The 26,123-nt window shown below is 38.3% G+C and overlaps 1 protein-coding gene across 4 annotated transcripts in view; it reads left to right on the top strand.

Annotated features, from left to right (window-relative positions):
* Positions 1–26,123, top strand: part of CASK (calcium/calmodulin dependent serine protein kinase) — a 186,807-nt gene that overhangs the window by 54,877 nt on the left and 105,807 nt on the right. For all 4 annotated transcript variants that reach the window (XM_056482692.1, XM_056482688.1, XM_056482682.1 and 1 more), the window contains exon 3: positions 24,204–24,309. In XM_056482692.1, coding sequence (XP_056338667.1) covers positions 24,204–24,309 — 106 coding nt within the window. The remainder of the gene's footprint in view (positions 1–24,203; positions 24,310–26,123) is intronic.

Here is a 26,123-nt window from a genome sequence, read left to right as displayed (position 1 = left end):
TCTCACACTGAGTGGGGATTGGACCCAATGTCCATCAGAGGTCATTTCCCACCAGCTTTTCTGTGATCTAATGAAATCAGGAGAAAGACATCATTCATTATAGCTTTCATTTCATTTCATTAAAGATAGAAAATATGAAGGTATTTCAGAGAGGAAAAAGCTCTGTACCAGCTTGACTTTGCTTTTGAATTACCATTTTTACCCTCTGAGAAGCCATAGTCCAGGTATTTAGTGACTGTAGTGTTGCAGGTATAGCTATTACACAGGAGTTTTCCTGAAGAGTCATCTAGTGAGTGTGTCTCAGTAGTGAAGAGTTTGAGGCATCTTTTTACAGACCACAAAAATCACATGGTATTACTGACACCTCTGTTCATAAGAAAATGCAGAAATGTAGAATTTTGAAAATAAACCCTCTAAAATCTTGGTAGCTGACTTGTCATGGAGTTTGTTGCTGGTACTTTAGACACCACTGTAGTTTCTGTGTGTGCTGTACAAACAATAAAGCAAGTTGGGGTAAAGAGATAGAAAGAATTTGAATTAACCATGTACATGTGGTAATATAAAATCAAAAATAAAAAGAATGCTTTTTAGGAATTTATTTGGTTTTTTTAAAGAATGTCTGGGTCATGATGGAAGGGACCTGTAGTAGTTTGTGCCTCTCAAGAGGACTTGAAGATTGATACTTGAAGTCACTTTTGATGTTTGCAATTTCAAGAGTCTGCCTTTCTGGGGAATGCATTGTTCCTATCTCAGTTCTCCTTCTTTCACAAAGGGGTAGAATTGGTCCTGTTTTGGTACAGGGAATGTTTACCTGGGCCTTTCTGAGGGATTTGCTTGTTGTAATTTAATGAAAGATTTGAGGTTTCTTTGTTTTTTCTGGAGAAGCCATCAGCTGGTTTGGTTATCAAGTCAGCTCTACTCATTAGTATGTACTGATTTCATAAATGTCTGACTTTTACAGCTCTGCTGTAACTTTCATAAACAAAGTGTCATTAGAATGAAATACTTCTGTGCAGAAATGCAAGCTTTTCCTCCAGCAGACACTTCTGTAAGTGTGGCAGCATGTTAACCATGTTACAGAGCCAGTGGGACACAAGAGTGCACAAACAGAGCAAGGCTTTCTTTCTCAGGACTCACTTTTTCCTTGCTGCTGGAAGTCAGTTCACTGCAGAAATGCTGCACTTGTTTTTCTGCTTGGAAATACAGAATTCAGTCTTGGGACCATATTTCACTTTTTTTTTCTTTTTTAAAGTGTAAAATACAGCATTTTATATTAAGTGTTTGGGGTTTGATTTTTTTGAGGATTTCCTGGCATGTGCCCAGAAACAGGCTTCCCAGGAGTGGGATACTAAGTGTCAGTGACCAAGTTGTCATTGTTTTGACCTCGTTTGGAGTCACACATAAATTTGATTCATCCCAGGAAGCAAATATGATGTAGGGAAATATAGCCTATTATCCAGATCATAAGCCAAGAGTTATAGAGGTCAACTATATGGTATTTCCTTCAAGAACATAAAATTTTTGGAAATACTGATGTAAGCATATTAACAGCAGTGTTCATGAAACATTTTTCTTTTCCATCTTCAGCAGGGAAAGCATAGCTTGGGAATTTATTACACTCACTTTAAGCATAAAAGCAAATTTACCTATTTTTTTGCACACTGTTGCTTAAGTAGAAGGAAAATCATTAAGTTTTTATGTGTTGCAAGCAATTGGCTCTTTATTCCTTCTAATCAGTCTCCAAAACAAGGACAGGTTTGTTTGCTGTGTGACTTCAGTCCCTTGCCTTTAACATGTATCTGATTTTGCTGGGTTTAGCACAGCACTGAACTCACAATGGCTCTGCAGTTGGGCACCTCTTCCTCCCTCTCTTTTAATCTTTGCTACGTGCTGGCTCTGACAGCTTTGTTCTTCTGCTCTTGGTTCCACTGTGGTGCCAGCATTGTGAAAAATGACTCTTGTGTCCAGTGGCTGAAACCACTGTGGACTTGCTGCCAGATCTTTACATAACATTATCATGAAACTGCTTTTGAGAAAGATGTGCAGCTGAGCAGCAAGTGCAGGCAGCATTTCCCAGCCTTATAAAAATAAATGGTACACTTTACAGGTTTTAAAATGCAATTACATCAAGTGTATTTAACTGCCATTTTAATAAATATTCATTCTAAGAATAACAGAGTGCTAATTAAAAAATTGCTGTATCTTGGAATTCTTAGAACACATATAATAATGGAAATGATTATGTAATTAGTACTAAACAGAATTTATGCATAATAGATAATAGATAATTTAGCTGTTATTTTTGTTTCATAACTGAGTATTCAGGTGGCCTAGTTTGGGGTTTTTTAAGTAATCATAATTGATTGAAGTGCTTCTATAGTAACATCTCTGTAATCCTTATTCTCACTTTATATGAGAGGCACTAGAACAGGTTACCCAGGGAAATTTTGGATGCCTCATCCCTAGAAGTGTTTAAGGCCAAGTTGGATGGGGTTTTGAGCAACCTGGTCTAGTGGGAGGTGTCCCTGCCCATGGCAGTGGTTTGGAACTATGTGGTCTTTAAGGTCTTTCCCAACCCAAACTATTCTATGATTCTATATCACACTTCCATAGATGAGAAATAAGAAAATCTATTCACATTTGTGAACAAGAAAATAAGACCAATGCAAAAAAATATTATTATGAAAACTTCCTTTAAACTTCATGTCAGTTAATTCAGTGAAATAAGGTTTGTCACTTAAAAGTTAATTCCTCTTTGTACATATAATACAGGGCTTAAGGACCATTTTATTAAAATCTTTACTGAAATAACTAGTGAATCTGCTTGGGTAGTGTATAATATTGAACCATTTTTCAAGGAAATAAACATAATTTATGCACATTTTGGTGATTTCAAGTATTAGAGGATACTTGCTAATTCAGGAAAACTTCAGTGAAGACTTGTATTTATACCTCACTTTATCTGGACAAAAACTGGTTGGTCCTTGAAATCTGTTGTTTGAATCCCATCTGTTCCAGGAACTCACAACAATTTAGAATGCAAGTTTCATTGAAAATTAAACTTTAAAAATACTTTAAATTCTTAGTAGATTGACAGAAACGTTTTCACATAGTGCTTGTGATCCAGCATGAATCATGGAAGTGAAAAGGTATGTTGCAGTTAATACTACAGAATAAACTATTCTGTTTATTCCAAACAGAATGATTCCTGTGGGTGCACTGAATAGCTTACAAAAGTCCTGGAGATAGCTGTCCTAGGTTTGTTTTGTGGGGTTTTGCCAGTGCTAAGCCTGTCATTGAAATGCTCATCCCAGTCAGCTACAGGTGCATCCTCAGTCAGTCACTCTGAATAGGATTCTGCTTTGCAAATCATATCTGCCAAACCTCAGTGTGAAAGATTGTAGTTGAGCAGGATTTTAAAGAGCCTAATCCTTGCTCTACCCAGAAATAAAATGTCCCAGGCACACTTCACTATTATTCAAAAAATACTTTAGAATCTCATTCTATTCCAGCCTTGTCTGTCCCTTTACTGAATATTAGTTGGATGATAGGACAGTTTAAGAGTATGATGATTTATGTGTTTGCATTTGGTGTTTAAATGTGAGAACTCTGTGTTGTGTCAGTCTGAAACAGGCCTGAAGCACCTGAGGATGAGTTGTTAAAGTTCATTTACACAGATGTGCACCCAGAAGTGCTGATGGAGCTCAGAGATACCCCTGAGAGGACATTCAGGATAATCTTTGGATGAACAAGGTGGCTGGGAGAGATGCCCAAGGGCTGGAGGGGGGTAAATGACTCCTGTGCTGGTCCTGGTGGGCACCAAGGTGAAGATGAGCCATCCATGAGCCCTGAGGTAAAGAGGAGCCAGTGGTACCCTGGGCTGCCTTAGATAAAGTTTTGGCAGCAGGTGGAGGGAGGTGGTCCTGCCCCTCTCTCTCCTCAGCCACACCTGGATGCTGGCTCCAGTTCTGGCATCCCCAGTACAGGAGGAGCATGGGGTATCAGAGAGCCAAAGGGCTGGCACTAACATGAAGGGACTGAACATCTCCTGTGTGAGGAACAGCTGGGAGGGCTGTTTTAGCCTGGAGAGGAAAAGGTTCAGGAGGGATTTGTTGATGTGCACAAATTCATGAAGGGAGGGTACAAAGAGGACAGAGCCAGGCTCTTCTCAGTGGTGCCCAGTGGCAGGACCAGAGGCAGTGGCACAAACTGAAACACAGGAGGTTCTGCCTCAGCACCAGGAAACACTTTTTTAACCTGGAGAGTGAGCAAGCACAGGTTGTCCAGGGGGGTAGTGGATTGTTGGAGATACTCAAAAGCTTCCTGGACACATCTTGGTGGCCTTGCTTGGACCAGGTCACCTCCACAGGTCCCTTCAGCCATTCTGTGATTCCACACAGCAGCTCTGTAACTTTCTGATGGGTTGGTGGCTGTCCTGTGAGCAGCTGGCAGCAGCTGAGCAGGGCAGTGTTTGGGCTCTCCCCTTCCCTACGTGCCATTGTTGCTCTGTGCTCCTTTTGAGGGTGTGCACATGAGATTTTATCACATAACCTAATGTTTTTCTTTTCTAAAACCCTGGTTTAATTATAGCATCCTTCTTGCTTAGCAGAGCAAAGTATTTGAGACAGAATTTGAGTAAAGCAAATTTGTTTGAAAAAGAAATTTAGGTTGGAGGGGTAAGAAAGGATATACCTGCTCCAGCTATCCTAGAGCAGTAAATAAACAAGAAGCCAAATGACAGAGGTGTGTTTCTTCACCCTCCTTGCAAAGCAAAGTCATAATGAAATTTATTTTTAAAAATCTGGAAGTACACTTTAAAAAAGATTTATTTTATAAACACTATCAAGTCTTCATTCTTAAACATTGCTGTCTTTAATTTCTGCAGAATTGGTAAGATATGTCCAACTCCTGTTCTGAAAAATTGAAATGCTTTCCAAAACACTTCTGTCTCTGTACACACTCTGTACTTGTCTAACGAATCCTGATTCTTGCCAGTAGTCCAGAAATAGTCTCTAGCTGTGCTTGCTGGAATTCAGGCTGGTTACAAACTCAAGGAAGATAATAAGCATCAGCTGTATTTTCAAATATTTTCTGTTTGCATGCTAGCGTGTATTCTGTTCCGGTTTGTGCAATCAACAAAATCCAAAATTAATTGCAGCTGAGCCACAGTTTCTGTTAATTCATTGATCCAAAGAGAACCTTTTTTGACTCTTAAATGCTGGGGTTTGTTGTTTTGTGAATCCAAAAATATATGTCACTGTGGTATGATAAATAATGATTCTTGTGCAATAGCAGTGTTAAAATGACAAACCTGTATCCTGCCATAGCAGTAGGACATGGGTAAAACCCCTGTCTTTTGATTGTGTGAGTTTTGGTTGAGACAGTTTAAATCCTTTGTAAATCTTGCCTGAAATATTTATTTTATTGATTTATTTTATGAAAGCAAGATTCATGGTTTCTGATCCACAGATGCCTATTCTTTTGTAGTGTCCAGAGTTTTCTGCTCAGTTTGGTAGGTACATCACAATCCTGGGCAATTTTCCCAACAGTCAGCTAGAAATATCCCTTTTGGAGCTTTTCTGCACCTACTGGTGTTTTAATGGGATTGGACATGACCATGGTTTTGAGCTATAGGCAGTGGTCATTTGCAAAAGTAAAGATGTGTTAGCAAACCTTTATGAACACCCTAAATAATCAATTGGGAGTGAGAATTGTAAAGTTTTAAATGGGAGGCATATTTTTGATCTGTACTGTATAAAATGAATAAAATAAAATAAAAATGAATAAAATAAAACAAAATAAGCACACCTAGCTTAATCCTCCAATGATGTAGGTGGTGTTCCAGCTGAAAAATTCAGCATGGAAAAAATGGGGAAGCTGAAGTCCAGTGACAAACTGCCACAATCTGTACTGCAGTTGTAGAAACTGCACACTGTTCTTCATGGAAATTTTCATTCTAACATCTGGATCAACAAATACTTACAAGTAATACATGAAATATGTAAAAGCTGAGAGATCCCCATAGTTTGTCATTATGTGGGAGTGTGTTTAGTCCAATTGTAAACAGTGCCAAGCAATGGCTGTTTCCCAGGGTAAGAGTTGCTTCAGAAGGGGATAAAAAATACATTTGTATTCTTTTTGAGTAAAGAGGATCTTTGAGAAAAGACAAATATTGAGAGAAACAATTAGGCCTACTTGGTAGGAAAGCAGATGGAAATACTTGTGTTTGGAAGCTATCTTGTAAAAATATATCTTGGCTAACGTACACAGTAGAATACTGAAGCTTTTTAGCTGCTCAGTTGAGATAAGGATGAAAATTTAAATAAATCTAAGACCTGAAAGTCCTGAGGAGATCTATGAACTTGTTTCTTCAAGTTTCTATGTTTTATCTGCTAATCAAGTTCTACCATCAGTTTTCTCCCAGTGTATTACTTGTTTTAATGGAGTGAAAGAAGCTGGGTACAAGCAATAAAATATTGTCTCTGCAGTTAGGTTTTAGGTTAAAATCCACTTAATGAAACCTTGGATAAACATATTTTCTATTAACTAAAGTTTACTTTTAATACTGCATTGAATTTTTTTTCTGGTTCTGTGTTTTAAAACTACTGCATGTATAAGCAGTAACTTTAGGACAGAGACCTGTGTTAACCAGGTCTGTGTGTTAGAGCTCTGTGTGTTACTGAGCACTTTCTGGAGTGACATTTTCCAGCTACAAGCCATTTATTTTAATGATGACATTTATCAGAGACAGTCTAGTCACACTGAATATATTGTATGTATTTGAGTTCCTAATATGAATCCAACCAACAAATACACAAAGTGACAGTGAGTAAATTGGCAATGTAAGTAAAATCACTGTGATTTATGGTTGGTTTACTTAAAATCTATGACAGATTTTCATGGGAGGTTGTTTTTTAAGATCTCTTCATGGGATTAAGATTTGTGGTGTGTTTCTTGGTCTAGGGAGGGGATTTGTCCTATGTATTTCTTTTTCTTAAAATAATCAGTGGTCAATTTTATTTGGTTTTTTTTCTGTTTTTTGAAGTTGCTGTAGAAGGAAAAGCCTAATTGTAAAACAGACTGGTGCTAAAAAATAATGTTTTGTTATTTCATAGTGTCTTAGCATTTGTTAATGCAGTCAAACAGGAACTTAATTTTAATACTTTAAATAACTAAAAAATTACTTTACAGATATATTCTGAGTTCCATTTAAAGCTTCTAGCAAAGTCAGCAGTATAAACCCCAAGCTTCTGGATTTCCTTTGGAAGACTAACCAAATAAAGTTAGATGCACAAAATACGATTTGTGACAGAACCACTTACTGTAGATTTCTTAATGACTGTCACTTTTAACACTGCCTGTGATATAGTGACAATTTACAGTTGCAGGTCTTACTGAAAATATTGCCTTAATTTATAGCATTATGAGTAGTGAAAATTACTTATGAAATACTACTTTGCCTGAGCAAAGTAGATTTTTTTTTATTTCCCAAATCAAATTAGGATTTGAATCCAAGTTGCCACCACAAAAATGTTTATTGCCATATGTATATGTTACACATCCCTTTTCAGGTCTGCACAGGTTATCATTGCTGACATTGCTGTACCCTCTTTGAAATGCTGTACCAGACTGGAGCCTGTGTTTCCAGCAGGGGCTGGGCAAGTGGGGCTGACAGGTTTGCACAGAAGGTTTTCATCTCTGATGTTGTAGTTCTACAAGGACCAATCTTGTGCTGCAGGCTGATAGGGCACCCACCATCTCCACCTCTTAATAGCTTATCTGATTGAGGGGAAAACCAGCAAAGGAGCCAGGAGTCCCTGGAAATGTAGGATGGTAACATCTGTGACTATGAGATGCCACTTACCATCTGTGCAGTGTGTGGGGGAGTTATCCCTGCTTTGCATCTCCTCCCCTTTCCCCCTCAGGAGGACTGAACAGGGGAGGGAAAGCCCTATTTCTTAATTCCATCTTCCCTACTCTGCACCTCTGTGGCTTCATTTGTGTTTGCTTTGGCACTTTTTTTGCCTTTGGGCTGATTTATTTTAATTCAAGTTGAGGGAAAAAGTGATTAGAGGACTAGTCTTTACTGTCTTGCTGATGGCTTGCTCCCTTTTTAAAATGCACCTTATTACAAACCTGTTAGGGTTGAAGAGGAGTTATCCTGTTAAGGGGAAATCACAAGAAACATAGTTTGAGTTCATTCAGTTGAGAATTTTGATACTCCCTTTAGGGGAAGATAATTCTGTGTGCTGTGTGTTATTCTGGAATCTTGAGATAAACTGGTGTGAGATGGTCAGAAAGCAAAGGAGATTTTCACTTCTTCTAAAGGCTACCAGTGACTCTGTTAAAGATAGAAATGCAGTCTGGAGTTGGAGTAGGAACTATAGGAGCATATATTGTAAATAGCCATGGTTGATAGCTCAGTTCTTTCCTAAATAGCTCATAGGCATTATTCTGAGGGGTTTGCCTTAAACTACAAGCACCCTAGCTGGAGAAAGGGAATGCACAAGGTAACACAGTGGAGTGAGAGGAGAAAGCCTCAAATCTTATCAGAGCTACAATAACAGCTTATCTGTATTCTGTCTACTTGCTAGAACTTGTCAGCAAATAAATACCAATTAAAGATTTGAAAGTATGCACTTCATTCTAGAAATGGTCTGGGCTACCAGACTTTTTGCCACCAATTTCCTTGTTTTGGTCATGTCTTGTTTAGTTGCTGTGGTCTGTCTGTATGATTGATTCCTCTTACTCTGGACTCCTTTTGTGTCATCATCCTCTCTTTCCCCCATCACATACCCAAATGAAGAGTTCACTAATTTGGGGGGAATTCCAACCAATTTAATTAATTGTCAGTTAATAGACTTTTAATTACTGATTCTGATATTGAAACAAATGCATTCAAGCTTAGGCAAAACATTCTCCCTGGTCTCCATCCCAGTGGCCACATTGGCTTTTCCACTCCTGTGTGAAGACTTGGTCATTTGCTGATGCAGGGCACTGTTTAACACAAGAGAATCTTCTGCCTTGGTTCTGTTGTGTTTAGTAACTGCTAAGGAATTACGGGCTGTACAGTACCAGTCAAAGCTATTCACAGCTTCAGGGCATGTTAATCTGTGTTGCATGTGCTGGTCTGAGGACTGAGGGCATTTATATGTGCCAAGATCTTTGGAGGAAAATAGCATTTTAATGTCTATTCTGGACGGTTTTATTCTTTTTATAAAAATAATTTACTTTTTGAAGTGTTCTTCTTTCTTCCATATAATAATAACTACTGCAAGAAAAATTGTTTTCTTCAGTGTCGTAAGCCCAGATGGGAAGAGAAGGTCTCTATAAAATTGTGACTCTTCTGGGTTAGTGTTTAGAAATGTCATGCTGTAGAACAGAGCTGGTTGTGCTGTGGTGACTGTTTGCTGACAGGAAGGCAGGTCCATATCCTGAATCGAATCTGTATGCTCATGTGGCATTGCAGTAACTTGATTCCCCTTGCTCTCAGCACTTCACTGTCATCTCTGCCTCTTGCAAACTGTTTGCTGGATTTGCACAAGAGAAGTAGCTCCTCTGAAGAGTGTTGTGTCAGGTGAAGAGGATTCTGCAATCCTTGGTTTTGCTGAATTTGTGATTACTCTTCTGAATAACAAGCCTTGGATTTCAGTATCTGTACATTCTTTGTTGCCTCAGTTTGAATTAGTTTTTGAGATTGTCCTGCTTTGTCTGCTAGCCTAAAACAGAAATCAATTACAATTGGTCTGGTTTGGAGCAAGTAGGAACTGATAAATGTAGGAGCACTGGCTTTGCTGAGATAAGGCAAATTTCAGGATTTGCTTCATATGTCTTCAAAGATTCTGCCCTCCTGTATCACTTTTGGTACAAAACTAAGTTTTGCATCGCTCCACCCTTGCTCCACTTACGTTTTGTCGGTAGTGGGTGCTTGTGTGCTTGAGCATAGTTTTGTTCTTGCCCTTCTTGTAATTAATGAGGAGAAGGTTCCTTACCTGGCCAAGTGAAGCAGATTCTGGCATTGTATCCCTACAGATTGAACTTTCCAGTTGAGACTGTGAGAGCTTGATGAACCTTGTTCCTTTCACAGCTGGATGGAGCCTGTCTGGCAGCAGTCAGTCTTGCTGTGTTAGTAGTGAGTTAATTGATGGTACTTCGACATTTGCACATAGGAAAAGTTGAGCCTTGAGCCAACTGAAGAAGGGCCTGATTCCTAACAGGATTTAGAGATTTTTAGCACTACAGTGATGTAACACTAATTTTCTTTGCATTGTGGTATGTGTTGTTAATTGCTTGTGTAAATGGAGATCTTGGTAGCTGTTGGTTCTCTGAGGTTGTCTGGGAAGAACAGAGGAGCAGTTTTATTTGTGTTCCTAAATTACTGAGGTGTAAATTGTCATTTTCATCTGGTCTGGAGGCTTTTGCACGAAGGCTGGACCAGAAGTGTTCTGAGATTTGGTAGCTGGCTTTGGTGGCATTCACTCCACCTGATCTGTTTCCAAAAAGGACTGTGTGTTTCAGGGATCAGGACTCAGGAGAGCTTTTTTAAACAAGCCAGCTCTGCTCTAGGTTTTGCCCAAGCCTCCTGTCTGGGCAGGGCTTTGGTGGATCCTGTTGCAGCTCCTTGGCTCCTTAGATCTTGAAAGATGATAGAAAATCTGTGGTTTTTACCCTTTCATCTGATGCTAGCTTGATGCATTATTTCAATGTCCAAGTCCATTCTCCAGCAAATTTTACCCATTCAAAGAGAGATCAAACTCCATCTCAAAAATCAGTTATTGCTGAAGGGTTTGTAGTATCAGGTGAGTACAGTGAACATGTGTTATAGTAGTGAGGAATATCTGTATTCTAGAAAAAGTAGAAAATTATTTACCTTTTAAATTTTAAAAACTGAAGCTTTTGTGAATTTTCTTGCAAGGTTGGGAGGTTTTACTGCTTGCTGATTGTAGTATGTGTAAATAATAGATTTGTATCTCAAAATCCTTTTCCAAACCTGAGATGAATCAGATTTCATGACTACCAGCAGGCTACTGGTTTTGTGTAATTTTTATCATGTGAACCTTATCAGTATTTTAAAGTTAAATTTTTAGTTATAAAACAACAAACCAAATAAAATACTCTGTAGAAGAAATGGTTGCTACATTTGTGCAGTATTTTCTTTTATACTTCCATACAAGTTTTCATTAACATCCATTGTAGCTGTCCTCAAAGTTTCATTTGGTACATGTGTTTTTGCAAAAACTCTTAAAAATGGATTATGACAGATGTGTTGTTTGCTTGAATTCAGTGATAATTGCTGACAGCACACAGCACTTTTGTGTCTATGATTGTTCTTAAGTTGGCACAAGTATCACTTGAATAATATTGCTTGTGGTAACAAAAGGCTTAAATGGATTCCAGTTTCATGATTTTCTGAGGCATTTGGGAAACAAAAGAGGAAAACCAGTTTAATTTAATAAATTTTCAAGAATGCAGAGAAGTTCAAAGCTTTAGGCTCAGGTTTAGTGCTGAAGGTTCAAAGCTGTAAAAAATGTGTTGACCTTTATTCTTTTTTCGGCTTAAGAATGTTATGATGCAATTTAGTCTGTTTTTAAATCCTGCTTACCTGGGAATTATGAAAAGGCTATTCAAACTGTAATATGTAGTATATATAAATATATATATTAAAATTGTATTAATATCTCTGTGCTCTGAGGCCATTTTATTTCCTTAATTAGTTGTTCATGACTGAAGATTTATGGAGCAGGATGATTTAAGCAGCCAAGTCTTAATTCTCTGTGGTAAATGGAGACTGAGGTGTAGCTAATAAGAAAAAATAAGTGCAATTATACAGCTATAGTTGGAAAGCATTTGGATATGCAAAACATGTACAGTGTGTTTTAATTATCTGTCAAGGTTTGTGAGTTCTGCCACAGCACCAGTCCAGAACTGACCCTTGGAGAGTGCCAGCCCCATTTTCCTGGCACTCCATTTCAGGGGGTGCTCATTGGCATTTCCACAGCTTGTGTTTAGCTGGGCTAATAAATCCTCAAGAATCAGGGTCCTTGTGACTTTGAGGTGACCTTACATGGTGCTAACTCAGGTCCATCATGGTTTATTAATCCAGGTATTGACTAGCAGAGACTCTTCTGTATCATCCTGCCCTGAAGCAGCTGAGCTGCTGTGCATATTCTGCATTTAAGCTCATAAATTCTGCCAGGACCTGAGCTGACTTTTAATTCTGTTGCAGACGCAAATGCAGCCTGCATAAACAGCTCATGGGTTTGCAAATTTGAGTTTTTATGTCAAAGTCACAGGTGCATAATTCATCTGCTTTCTAGAGTGCAGTGTTACACCCCTCCCTGCCTTGGTTTCTCATCTTCCTGCTGCAGATTCTGGAAAAGTGAGAACAGGTTGTGCAGCCTGGGACACACTGGACAGGTTGCTTCACCAAAAGAGGTTTTTGAGGGGGGGGAGGTCAGGCTCAGAAATAGTGGTTGCTGCTTCCTTCAGGAAAGGGTGGGGAGAACACCTTGTGCAACTCCCTGTGCTTCAGATTATTTTCAGAATCTGGACAATGCTGCATTCAGCCTGAGAGTCTTGTGTTGTCATGTTAAGAGATAGTTTTAATTTTTGTTGTGCAGCCTGGAAAGGTGCTCTAAAAAGTCTGTGGAATGGGTCAGGGCCCTCTTTAACTCAGATGACTGATGTGTCACGTTCTACATTTCCATGTACCCTATCATGTCAGTGATATTCTTCATCCTTGACAGGCATGTAACTTGTGAGGAAAGGAAATGTGGGTTTCTTTTAACAAAAGAACTCTGCTAAGAGTTTCTTACAGTGCTCTTGTAAAGCTGTTTTGCAGAGAGGATGCAGATTATTATCGTTATTTTACTTCTGTGGACTTCTAAAATATAGCTGTGGATATATGTTTCGATAATTTGATTTATATGCAAGCTTATTGTTGATCTTGCACTTTAGGGCAAGAAAAACAGGCAGAATTTTTAAAGGCTTTTTCTTAGTCTAATGGATCACTTCAGATTTGGAACCTGTCAAAGGAATTTGAACAAATTTGAGTTCAACCTTTTAGCACCTGAGAAAGACTCATTGAATTTGAAAGGGTTTTATATACATGTACTTAAAGCAATCTTTGCTCTGTCTAGCAGGAGGAGCAATCCATTATTCCCAGCTGGGTACCACAAGGCTTTGTATATCCATGTCAGTCCCTCAGAATACCCTGTGACAGTGGAGGAGATTGTTGTCTATTACAATGTGATTCTTGCTGTTGGCATCACATCAAAGTTCAGAGGCAGTGGGAAACTCTCTCAAAAGTCAGGTAAAAAGCCATGCAGGTATACTGTTTGCAAGTCCAATCTTCTACTTTAATACAGTTTCCAAGTTCACAGGTTTTTTAGCTGATCCAACTGTTTCTAACTCAACTTTCACTAAGCATGAATTTTAGGTATTTTTTTGCTTATCACCAGATAATAAAGAAGGGAAATGAAATATTATTTGCTTAATGCTTGGGTGAGATTAAAGAAGAAAACTTCCTATATGTTTTGGTGAAGAGAAATTGTCCTTTAAATAACATGAGAAGTGTGTGAATATTATGAAATAAAATATTTCTCTGATGACCTGTAGTTGTGCTGGGACTCAATAGGCAAAGTTGTCACTGGGTTAGTTCTTTATAAGGATATGTTACCTCTGTCAGCTTAACCTGTTTTACAAAGGAAAGCATAAGTGACAGTTTGTAAAGATTTGTGGGGTTTTCAGGCTGTTGTAAAATCCAAGACAAGTCAGGCAAGTTAAAACCTTATTCCTTGAGCTGTGGCCTCAGTGATGCTGGAAACAGGTTTGAGCTCAGTTGCACTGCTTACATCACTAACATCTGATTTCTGTGGAATGAAAGGAGGGGGGTGTGTTTTAAGAGCATTGGTTTCAGAGGCTTGGAGAAGCATTGCAACTGCACAAGCAGAAAAGGGACAGTGTGCTTCTTAAAAGCATTGCAATCTTGGTATGCAGATCTTTATGGATATTTGGTAAGTAGCAGAAAGTCTGGTTAAAACTTTGTTGGTTTGTTGGTATGGAATCCTGAAAAGTGCTGCTAAAAATTCATTCTGTAGTTAATTTTTTTGATGACTGAACTAAGACATGTGTGCCAGTTTTACAAAATGTGCTTTGTAACATGACAGTTAATAAAGAAAACCAAAAAAAATTCTATGACTTCTGGTAATAATTGCAAAGAGAAGCATGTGCAGAAGTGGAACAAACCAAAATTAAATTTTTCTTAAATCCTGGATTATTATTGCCTGAGAAGAATTTCCTGGTTCCTTACATTGTTCTGTTACTGAACCAGAAAACAAGTTTTTCTAAGGTAGTTGTTCTGCAGCATTCAGACATCATTCCACTGCACAATTTCCAAGTAGAACAGAATTGGCATCATTCTTACATTTGCTAGGTGGTTGTCTGTTACTCAGGGTGCACTGTAGGTGCTGTTTATGCTGAATTCCATGTGCTGTGCAGGGATTTTCAGAATTCAGCTGTCCCTTGCAGCAGCATTTACTGCAGCTTGTACTGTTTTATTTGACAAAAACTGTAAATTAACCTGAGCTGTTTGCCAGGTAAAACACTGTCAGTCACTGAGCTCTGTGGCACTGTGGAGTTGGAGTCATTTTTAGGTGCTGGTGTTGCTTGGTTTGACTAGGCTTGGGCAAAGTAGATGATTTCCTCTGTAGCATTAGTGTGCAACTGTTTTGTATTGGCAGTTCAAGACCAAAGGAGCTTTGATCAAAGCAAACAAGGACATTTTGTGTGTATGAGCAGCATCTTAGGCAGTCAGTTCTCAGTTCCCTGTGTGAGTGCCTTTGGGCTGTTCTGGCTGGTAGTGCTCAGCAGCAGTGCAATGGATTATTTAACCCTTCCTCAAGCAGGAGTTACAGACAGTTTGTCTAGACCAGCTGAATAGTTATGAAGAGATTTCCTTTATATCTTTGAAATACCAGAGTTTTTCCTGTAAAACTCGGATTCTTTCTTAATGTCAAAAAGTGAATTTGCCTGTCATTACATTTAGGTAAAGCTAAGTCACAGAAGAAAAGACATTTCAAACAAAGAAAACCAAAAAACCTTCAAGTGTTAGAATGATCAGCAAGAGAAATCACTTAATTTTTCAGGATCAGCTAACATCCTCTTCTTGAAAATGTTCCATTGCCTCTGAGGGCACTTACTTGATTTAATGTAATTACATTTTAGTACATGAGTACTAAAAACTCACTTAAAGGACTGCAATGTCTATAACCTTTAGTTAACCTGATCAGCCTAAGTGAATTCTGGCCCAAAGATGTCAATGTTTGGTGTAAAAATGTTGTGCCAATCTAAGCATAACATTGGTAATAATGCTTTTAGCACATTCTGAGATAATTCATTGCTTCTGTTGCCATGGCCAAAGGCTGGAGAGAAACCTTGAGCACACACATACATAGGCACTCACCTGCAGCAAAAAGAACTCTACGGAAACGAACAAATGTACAAAAAATGAAAAAATAACTCCACTCTGGGTGATTAACCTTTAAAAAAGGAGAAATTCCAGTGATTTAAACTGAAATACTTGCAGGTTTTAGCTTTGTAAAGCTTTTTGTCAGATTTCATAGCAATAAACACAGAGTGTGTTACAGTTTGTGGATTAAATGAAGAGCTTCTGGTTTATGAGAGCAATCTGAATGTGTTGTAATTGTGCTGTACAGCTCTGTGTGTGCAGTGTTGTAGGATACTGGTGTGCATCAGCTCTGAAAGGCTCAGGTTAAAAATAGAGCAGAGGCTGGTCTTGCACAGAAGCTGGGTAAAAAGGCACTTAGCACTGGATTAATTCATTATTTTGGAGTGGCATTTTCTCTTTGTTCTTAGGCCTGAACTCTACTTGTCCTTAGCCAGATAAAGGGGTGTAGAGCTGGCCAAACACAAATCTCTGTGAGGCTGAATCCTGGCAGGCTCCCTTGGTGTTTCTGGCTCCAAAGCCGGAGCTGCGTTGCCACCTAGTGAGAAATCTGCAGGGAGCTGCACGAGCAGCAACTTCAGAGGGAGAAAAGAAATATCACCTCAATTGCAGGTTCATGTCTCACTTGTAATTTGAGGTGCACTTAAACATATGGAAGCATAAAACTGAGGCAAGTTAGCATTTCCTGATAATATTGTGAAATCTGGTTTTCTGGCTTCTTTTCTCCTTAGGAGAAGGACAGGAGTGTACAGATTGTTGAGATTGGACATATTGTCAAATGGCTTTTGCTGCTGCAATCTGGCCATTTGTTTCCATTGCCAGGCTGTCAATTGTGCTGGGAGGTGTTTGTGCAGGTTCCCAGGAGTAGCCAGAACCAGTGAGGTGGACAAACAGCTGCAGCAAGGGCAGAGGGAAAAGGATGGTTTGCAGTTGGGGTGGATCAGTTCCTTGGCTGTGTTAATGGTGCAGCTGGACAAGCATTGCACCAGCATGAAGGTGGTGCAGGAGGGGAGAAGGAGCTGGCAAAAGAGAGAACAATTGCTGCATTTAATGGGGGTGCTACTTTAAAGTGTTAGTTTTCACTGCAAGAAACACAATCAGTGTAACTGTGGGAAATCACAACCCCCCAGTTGTTTTAGTAAAGGCCACTGTGGCCATACAGCTGAGGATTTTGCTAGTTCAGTGCTCCAGCCAGCGTGTAGAATTGCTTTATCAAATACACACCTTATGGCCAATTGTTTCTCTGTTTTGTTTTTGTTTGTTTTTAAAAGAAATTTCACGGCATACACTTCCATCTTTTAAGGAACCAATTGTATCACAAAGTGTTTAAAATTGTGGTTTGCAGTGTAAAACCCTGTGGTCTGTGGTGCTTGGGAAGGTGTTGGGTTTCAGGCTGTTACTCAGTGCTGGGAAACAGGTGGGAACATGGGATTTAATAAATGTGGTTATCAGCAGTGAACCCACTTTCATAATTTGATTGATCACAACTTGACAGTCAATGGCTATTTTCAATTTCCTTTCATTAATTATTGAAAACAGTCCCACATTAGAAGTGTTTCAGATTTTACAGCACAGTTTGCAGTGTCTTCAGCAACAATTCCATTTCTATTTGGAAGGCAAACCTTGTGACAGAGAGAACCCTTCTTACTCCTTTTTAAATTAATTTATGGACTTTGTAACCCTGCTTCTGATGATTATATTCTTTCTTGAGTTTGTGAAGCACTTCAGAAACTACTGCTTTGCTGTAAAGACAGATTGTGCATATAATTAATTAAAACACAATAATAATGCAGAAAGTGTTGCTTTCACATTCTTATGTTTCTTCTTTCCCTTTTCCCCTACCTCTGAACCTGCTGTCAACCACTAACCAGGAGGACAGAGAATGTGGAGAGTCTTAGATGAGAGACTAATCTTTGTTCTTCCTTGAAAAATGTTAGATTTTTTTTTTTTTCAGTGTGGTGGGTGCTTTGTAAAAAGTTGCTAAGAATTACCATTTAATTAAATGAAATGGGTTTAGGTTATCTGCAGTAGGCAGCTGTTAAATGCTCTTTTGGGCATTCTTAAACATTTTTATTAATTCAAGTTGATGCATTTCCTAAAATACACTATCTTATTTATGAAGCATTGCTTATTTGCAGGTCAGTAAAAATTAGGAAAAAAAAAGGAGAGAGAGTTGTTTTCATGGACACAATCGTGCAAACCAACTTACACTGTCAAGATACCTGACTCTGGACAAGTCTGGTGGATGTATCAGAAATCAAGAAAAAAGAAAAGTGGGATTTTTTTCACACCCAGTTTCATGTTCATCATAGCTAGAGTATAAATTGAAGAAGGAGAATTGCTTTTTAAGTCTCCCAAGAAACCAAACTCCAGCTAAAAAGCCATTAACGTGTTTATATTTATGTCCAAACACTGAGAAAAAACAGAGTAGCAAGTGAAAGTTACTCAGAATTTAGCAAACATCTACAAAGTCTAATTCCAGAAAATGAAGATTCCCGTAGGTTTCTTCATGGAGGTCTCAGAAAGGGAAATACTAGCTGTATCTGCATTTTGCTGTTCTTGCTTCATGCCAGCATTTTGTTCCCAAATGCTACAGTAGCATTAAAACAAAAGATACTGATGGGAGATGGATTCTCCCACATTGCCACTGTACTTGCTGATTCCCATGGAGTTTTTGTCAAGGGCCACTCACAGCTCCCAGCATTTGTTTGGTTTTGGTGCCTGTTTTGGGCATGTTTGCTAAGATGGATTATGCAATAAAGATTTGGTGATAATGGACACTCTTTCAGGGAAAGGTGTACTTGCTTTTCAACATTCTAAGCAGTTTTAAAGGCTGCTTTTCCCAGCCTTACTTTCTTTCTCCTTCCATATTCCTTCTCTTTCTTTTAGGTTGAGTTCTGTAATTGAGGTTGCTCATGAGCCACTTCCCATGCTAAAACTGCAAAACAGTGAGCCAGTGGAGACAAAAATAAATTTGTATTTTCCTTAACTGAGTTAGCACTGAAATGGTTTTGGTGTGTGGTGTGGCAAGCTGCAGGCTGCTGGAACACAGGGCAGGAATGTGTGTGGGATGAAGGGGGAAACAAACTGCAGTTAAATCAGCTTGGCTATCCCAGAGCCTCAGGCACCCCAAAGTGTGTGGGAGGAGAGGCAGGAAAAGCTTTTAGTGCTTGTTGAGGCAAGGAGTCATTAAATGGTCAGATGTGTCTGTCTGATGAGGACTTGCTCACATATCCCAGGAAGACAGGAATTGCTGTTTTAATTAAGGGGAAGGGGGAATACTCTTTCATGGAAGAAAAAAAAAAGTATTTAAAAAGAAGAAATCTTTGGGGCAGAAGCATTGCTGTGGTTCTGTAGTTCAGGAGTTTCACTGCCAATGTCAATACAGGATGTTCCCACCTCCAGCTGCTCGTTCCTGTTGCGGTGTGTTGGCCGTGCTGAGAGCTTTTATGACTTCCCTGATGTATTATTAGAATAATAAAGCCTAGAAGTAATTTACACAGAGCAGCAAGAATGGGCAGAGATGGGAGACAGGGAAATTTTTTAAGTCAGTATTTCCGTGGAAGTTCACCTGGTTTTGGGAGTGTGACCTCAGGTAGGGTGTGATTGGTTAAACTGGAATTTGGAGCTGTGCAGGATGTTCAGAGGGGCTGTTAGAGGATGATTTGAGGCAGAGGTGTGTAGTGTCTGCAGCAGAAAGGGAATTAGATCTGGATTACATGTAAGTGGCAAGTTACTCATAATGGGAGGGTGCAGGGACAGCTTTTGTGGGAAGAGACTCAGGGCTGTGGGTTCCCAGACAAAAGCTGAGCCCATCAGCTTCATGTGTGGTGCTCTGTGAAGATGCATCTAAGGAGAGGTAGGAAACACTGGAGCAGGGTGTAGGGAGCGTGGAACAAAGGAGGAGCAAAGCGAGGTCAGGGAAATAGATTGGGCAGGGCAGGTGGAGGAGCCTTGCTGGGGCAGAGAGGAGCCCCTGCAGTGTGCTGAGCATGGCACCCACCCCTGCACACACAGCTGGGGCTGACACGAAGGACTGGAGTTAAACCCATGAAAAGGGGGAGCAAATTTCCTGGTTTCATGTTTATCTTCTTGATTCCTTCCACCCAAATCAATAAGTGCTTGTTTTAATTGGCAAAAATTAAGTTAATTCCATCAAGGCTGTTTGGCTGAAAACAGTTGATGAACAATCTCCCTGTCTTTATCTCAACCCATGAGTGTTTTGTTCTTGTTATTTGTATTTTCTACCCCTGCCTGGCTGAGCAGAAGCCTGAGTGGGAGTTTAACATCTAGCAAAGGCCAATAATCCACAGGACAAAACTCAGTATGTGTGTGTGGGGTGAGACAGCTAGGACTGAGATCTCAGTCAGGCACATTTCCAAGGCACACAGTTCAGTTTAGCTGTTTCTGGAAGAATTCCATTTGGGTGGTCAGGAGCTTCTCCATGATGCTCACCAAAGGATGGTGAGAATGACATAACCAAGTGAGCAAAGTATATTGATTTCCCTTTGAAGCTTACTACTGCCATGTCTATTTAAAGTCTGTATAATCTTATCTTGCTGTACAAAGTATATAGAAGCATTTTAAGCAAGAAGCTTCCTGATGCAGATACTTTCTTTCAAAATACTGTCATACCCAAGCTGTGGCTGAAAAACTAATCCTTTAAAGGACTGAACCTGGAAAATCAGAATGGTGTATGTATAAAAATGAATTGTGTATACATAAAAATGACATGTGTCTTCCATCTTGATAAGAAGCTTGGAGCTGTCTGTCCCAAAAAAAGATGGGGCTACTGCAGTCTGTGCATGTCACTTTTATGATAATGAAATGGTGCTATTATGTAGGCTGCTGGAGATCATCTAATTCTTCCATGAACATACTTTGAAAATATGTTAAGTATATTTGAGATGTTTTAAAACCTTAGATATCTGATTTTGAAAGGAAATTAGGTGTTTGCCAGAATTGTCAGAGATGTGTAGGATATTAGGTTGTTAATTCCCATGTGAAATTTTAAGTGATTATCATGTTTTATGTTTTCTATCAAAGACTGATACATCTTTCTGTGCAATTATTTAGAGCATAAAAGATAACTATCTTTTCTAGTGCTTCCAGCAATTCACTTTCATTGTCACTGTCCACACATGAGGCTGCATTTTCACTTTCACTGGGAATTCCCTTTTCCATCTTTGAACTTTTCTTCTTTGCTACCAAAGTCTGAACTTTCCTGCCATTTTAACAACTTTAGTGCCTTTCTAAATAATTAGCCAGGTCAAACATGGAAACTTTAACATGTCTCCATTTCTAAATAATTAGCCAGGTCAAACATGGAAACTTTAACATGTTTCCAGTTGTTAAAAAACAGCCTCAAAGTTTTGTAAACAGACTGAAATTCTGTGACATTTATTGGTAACAGTTGTGTAAAAGGATAGCTTGTAAATGGTTTTCAAATTATGATGTAAAGTATAAACCTGTGTGCTAAAAAAGTTAAATGGAACACAAGGTCTTGTTCCCTGTTCCTTGGTTGTGTGACAATACCTTTCATGCAGCTGGAAGAGAAACTTCCAAAGCTTGAGCTTTTAAAACTTGAAGTTCTATTTATTATTGCTGTTGTCAATTATGTTTAATTTTGAAAAAAGTGCTGACAGAGAAGGCTTAAAGAATGAACCAAAAAGTAATTTCTTTAGCCATATCAAGAGGAGAAAAATGAATAGATGAAGGGTTCAGAAAGGATTCAAATGAAGTTAAATAGTCCAGCCAGTAAAAGATGACAGTTGGGTTTAGATTCCAAGACCTTGGCTTGCCTGAGGGTTTCTTCTTTCAGCTAAATTTTGTTTACTAGTGAAGGAGACTGCTGTAAATGTGGGACGCATGACCATTAGTAAATGGCACATCACCTCTTGCTGCTTACAACCAGCTTACTCCATTGGCAAATTCTGGAGTTGTCTTGAATCTTTTGTAGATCTGGAATATTAAATTTGTATATGGGATATGTCTGGGACCTTTATTACTGCATAACATGACTCAAATACTCAGCAGAGGTTTAAAAAACTTAACAGGAGATTGCAACATTGTACAAACTATTTTCTTTCAGAATGATGCCACAGATAATATTGTGGCTCACAAGATAATACTGGGATTTTTCTTAGGAAATCCTCAATCACCTAGTGCAGCCAAATTTCTGCTTGGGTTTGTCTTGAGTTCAGAACTGGAACCGTGTCTGTGGGTACTTGGGATTCCATTTACCTCTTGAACCTCCAGAGGTAAAATATCATTCAGTCTGGAAAAAGCATTTGATAAAGGATTGAGTAGATGCTGATGTCATTTTTTTAAAGTGAAAACAGTGAAACATATGTATGCCATCTCTGCCTTTTCTCCTCCTCCCCTTTCCGTTTTATGGGTCTTAAACATGACTTATTTTGACCTTTGGGTCACGGTCCAAATGTGCTTCAGAATCCATCATCTCATTCCTGCCCTGTGGCTTTGTGGAATCAGTGGTGTGTACTTGTCTGTCTCTTTATACCTCACTTTCTTTTTCTTAATAGTCCTGCTGTTGAACAAGTCCCTGCTGTGTTTAAAATAGGACTTTGTTCTGCTCTTAGCCCCAAGACCCCTTAGTCATAAAAAGCCTTGTTCTGTAACTTCTGTTCATTTGTTTTGCTGTTAGGAGATTTTATTTTCCACTTTGTTTCTCCTTCCTCTTGTGCTGGTGCTCAGCCTGTGAGCAATTGTTGCACTCATCCAATATTACACAGAGGAATGAGGGAAATGGCAATGCATACTTTCTTCCTTTCAGTTCTAATTCCTTTCCAATAAAGCCCACAAAATATGAATAAAGAGAGCAGCCAAAATAAACTATTCTGAACACCATTTTTGCTTGTAAACAAAGCAGAACTTTTCTTTTTGGATATTTTCACTTTGCTTTCCATCTGAAATAGGTAACAGATACCACAGTGAAGTGTGGTGGCACTGAAGTTGTTATAAAGTAAGAACCAAAATGAAAGCAGTCTATTTTCTGAAGACCATAGTCATACACAGAATCAGTTTTTCATTCTCTTACACTGTTCCTCAGTGTGCTCATCTCTGATCCTGGTTAGGAAGGATGGATGTGTACCTGAGTGAACCTCATTTCGTGTGAAATCATTGTCTGTTGTGATGGGAGGGAAAATTGGTGTGGCTTTAGTAGTTGTTCTGCATTAAGGTGGTGTAAGAACTGATACTGTGAGCATTTTCCATAGTGAAAGACAAACTGCTGTTTTCTTTGCTTGTAGAATTTCATCTGCATAAATAGATGGACAAATAAAGGCCAAATTTTACATTAATTTCTTTATCAAAATTTCTTGTGTATCACTAAATGATACTTCTGTTTGCTGTTCTGCTTGCACTTCCTAAGGTGCCATTACATGATGGTTTCTAGAGGATTGTTCTGTCATTTCACTTTTAGATTGGATTTGCCATGTTGTGAGGAGGGCACTCGTAATGCAGGTGTAATAGGAAAGTTCTGGTAACAAAATTTGCACTGTGTGAATCTGAACATTTTTCTTGGATTGAAATTCAGTCATTTCTAAACTCTCAGCTTTTCATTTGAATTTATAGATGGCTGAAAGATCCAGAGTCTAGCATAAATCTGAGTTACTGTTAAATGTTTGACATGAAAGAATGTTCATCTTGCTGCTTCCATTTTTCAATACAGTTGATTCATGTTAAGAATGTAAGAGGGCACATGTGAAAATAGTGCATTTTAATATATTTATTTCTAATGTAGCCCAATTAAATGGTGAATATTCTCAAAGAAAGAAATCATATTTTTATTTCTCCATAAATGCATGTGTAGGTCATTCTTGAACAATGACCAATTGTATGGAAGGAGAATAGAAAAGTAAAATGTGTCTGCTTCAGAATTCAGACTGACATTTTCCTCACTTATCAAATTATCATCAAAGCTATTCATTCAAAGTTTTGCTATTCTTTCTAGAATAAAAGTAGATAAGCCAAAATAAAAAAAGTTTAAGGATGATTAAATAACAAAAATACCAAATAGTTTCAACAAAGAAGAAAGAAAATTAATTCAGTGTGATTTGGTTTTTAGCATTTATTTATCTGCAGGAGGATTCATTTGTGATCAGAAAAAGAAAGTGTTGTTGAAAACAAAATCTCTCAAGTTTTGATAGATTCAGAGTGGTTTCTGCTCTTCTTTTAGTTGCAACTTTTCCTGCTTTATTCACTCTTCTCTAGAGCTGAGATGCAAACTAATGTATGCTGATTAAAAATTATGCCAATGTCATTTCATATAATGTGGTTTTAAAATAAATACCATTAAAGAAGTAAACTGCAAAAAATTTAAGCATAAAAAAGATACAAATAACCTCCAGTTATTAATAGTTCTATAGTGTGGTGACAGTCTGTCTTTTGCATTTGGAGGTAATTCTGCAGTCTTGTTAAATATTTAGGATGAAAATATCAGTGTGGTCTGCAACTGTACATTAAAGTAACTTACTTCTGTAGAGTTCTAGACTATGACCAAGGAGATCTTCTATTAATATGTAAATTCAAGAATCTGTTAAGTTTTGTGAGATATGTGAGTATTTAATTAACCATAATTAAATGTCATCTTGCCAGTGTTCTTTATAAAGATTAATGAATTTATTAACAATTTCAAATGTGTACATCCTTCCAAACACTGTGTTCTTAACAGCTTGAACATGCAGCTAATCTGCAACCACCTTTTTATCTTGTACAGATCTGAAGAGAGAAGCCAGTATTTGTCACATGCTGAAGCATCCTCACATTGTTGAACTGTTGGAGACATACAGCTCAGATGGAATGCTTTATATGGTCTTTGAGTTGTAAGTTTCTCTCCTTGATTCTACATTTCTGTGTTGTCATTTGCTAAATGGAATCCTAAAAATGTCTGCTCATGCCTGTAGGTTTTGTAGCTCAGAGGTCTCAGGTGTTTTGAAAAGATTTATTTCTGGCAAGTCCAGGTTGTGCCAAATTATATATATAAAAAAAAGGTTGTCCCACTGTATAAGAGGTGAACATCAGGGCTTTCTAAAGACAGGCATGATCTTTTTTGATGGCTGCAGGGTAAGAGAACAAGTTGAAAATCTGCTGGTGGACATCATCTTTGGGTAACTGAGGGTATTTTGTTTCCTTTTTTCCACACTGTTGTTTCTTTAGTACTGCATTTCTATTATTAGATAAGAAAGTAAAGTTATTGGTGTATTTAAATATTCTTGTAAATCAATATACCTGTTCACAATATATGAAAAGAGGCTTTTGTTAAAAGATTTGTTTTGGAACTTTGAATGTAAGACTTTAGTTGTAAGAGGGAACAAAACGTGACTTTTCAGCAATGCACAGCTATTTTTATTCATCAAGAAAAAAAGGGGAGCAGCCCCAAAATTACCACATTCTTTCTTAGAGAGAAAATTATTAGTTCTTCCTGAGTTAGGTTTTATCTAAATGAGAAGAATACAACCAGACATGTGAAATGGTCTTTTGTGCATGTTCTGTATTTGATCTTCTTTCTCTCTGCCTACCAGCTCTTCTTTTTGTGCTCCCTATATATTCATTTCTAGTCAGTCTGGGCACATTTGTTTTACCTTTTAAATTTCTCTGATCATCCTCCATTATATTTTCTGATGGATTTGAGCTGCCGATGTTGGAGTAACCACATCACACTGGTTTGTTAGGTAAAACTACCTTGCCCCATGGAGCCAAGAAATTGATTTGAGATGTCCACATAAAAAATAATTGTCACATGTTTTACCATTGAGGTAGTAGAAAAGCCAAAACAAAAACATTAGGTAAAGCAGAAAAAAAGTCTTCTGCATTTTTAGATGAGTTTATAAACTTAGGTTTGTGAAATAATTGTTCTGTGCTTTCCTCTCTGTACATTTTGATTCAATACTGACTTTGCTTTTATTTTGAAAATCCCAAAGCATGGACCAAGGGACTTTAATTACCCTATTATGAAATAATTATGTACACCTTGGGTAATCATACTCAAATAATTAACAAGATTTTGAAATGGAAAAAGGGTTTGCTTCTATTTTTACCATGCCCAGAGCTCAGAAATACCAGACAAAAGCAGTAATTATTTTTTAATGACAACCCTATTATAATTTATGTTTGTACACACAAAAAAGCAAGCCTGAACAATTAGAATTACTACACAAATACTGCACCCGACTTCAGGCCACATGAAAGAAAGAATTACAAAGCTGAATTATTTGAGGGATGAAGACTGTTTATCATATGTATGTCCTTGTCTCCTTTGTACACAAAAATCATCAGTCTTTTGTAGCAGTGATAGAAAATGAGGCAGTGGGAGCACCTGTGCTGGAAATGTGGGAGGGAATGGAAGAGCTGTGGAGGATGTGCTGCTGTGCTGGAGGGGATGCTTTGGTAAAGTGAGTCAGCAGCAGACTGGTGTTTGTGTGGAGTGAGATGCATTGTGTGAGTCTGAGCAGTTAGGGGCACACTCTGTAACTGTGGCCATAAAAACAAACTTGGAGTTAGCAGAAAAGCATCTCTGTACATGCAGGTCATTCATTTCCCCCCTGCTGCTTTGTGTTCATTGTGCTGTTATTGTAACCAGCTCTGCTGATTCACAGCAAATTTCTGTCTACAGTAATAAAATACATTTAATTAGGGG

Source organism: Oenanthe melanoleuca, chromosome 1, assembly GCF_029582105.1.
Source record: "Oenanthe melanoleuca isolate GR-GAL-2019-014 chromosome 1, OMel1.0, whole genome shotgun sequence".
NCBI lineage: Eukaryota > Metazoa > Chordata > Aves > Passeriformes > Muscicapidae > Oenanthe > Oenanthe melanoleuca.
Note: the sequence above shows the minus strand (reverse complement) of the source record. Positions and strands in the feature narration are given on the sequence as shown.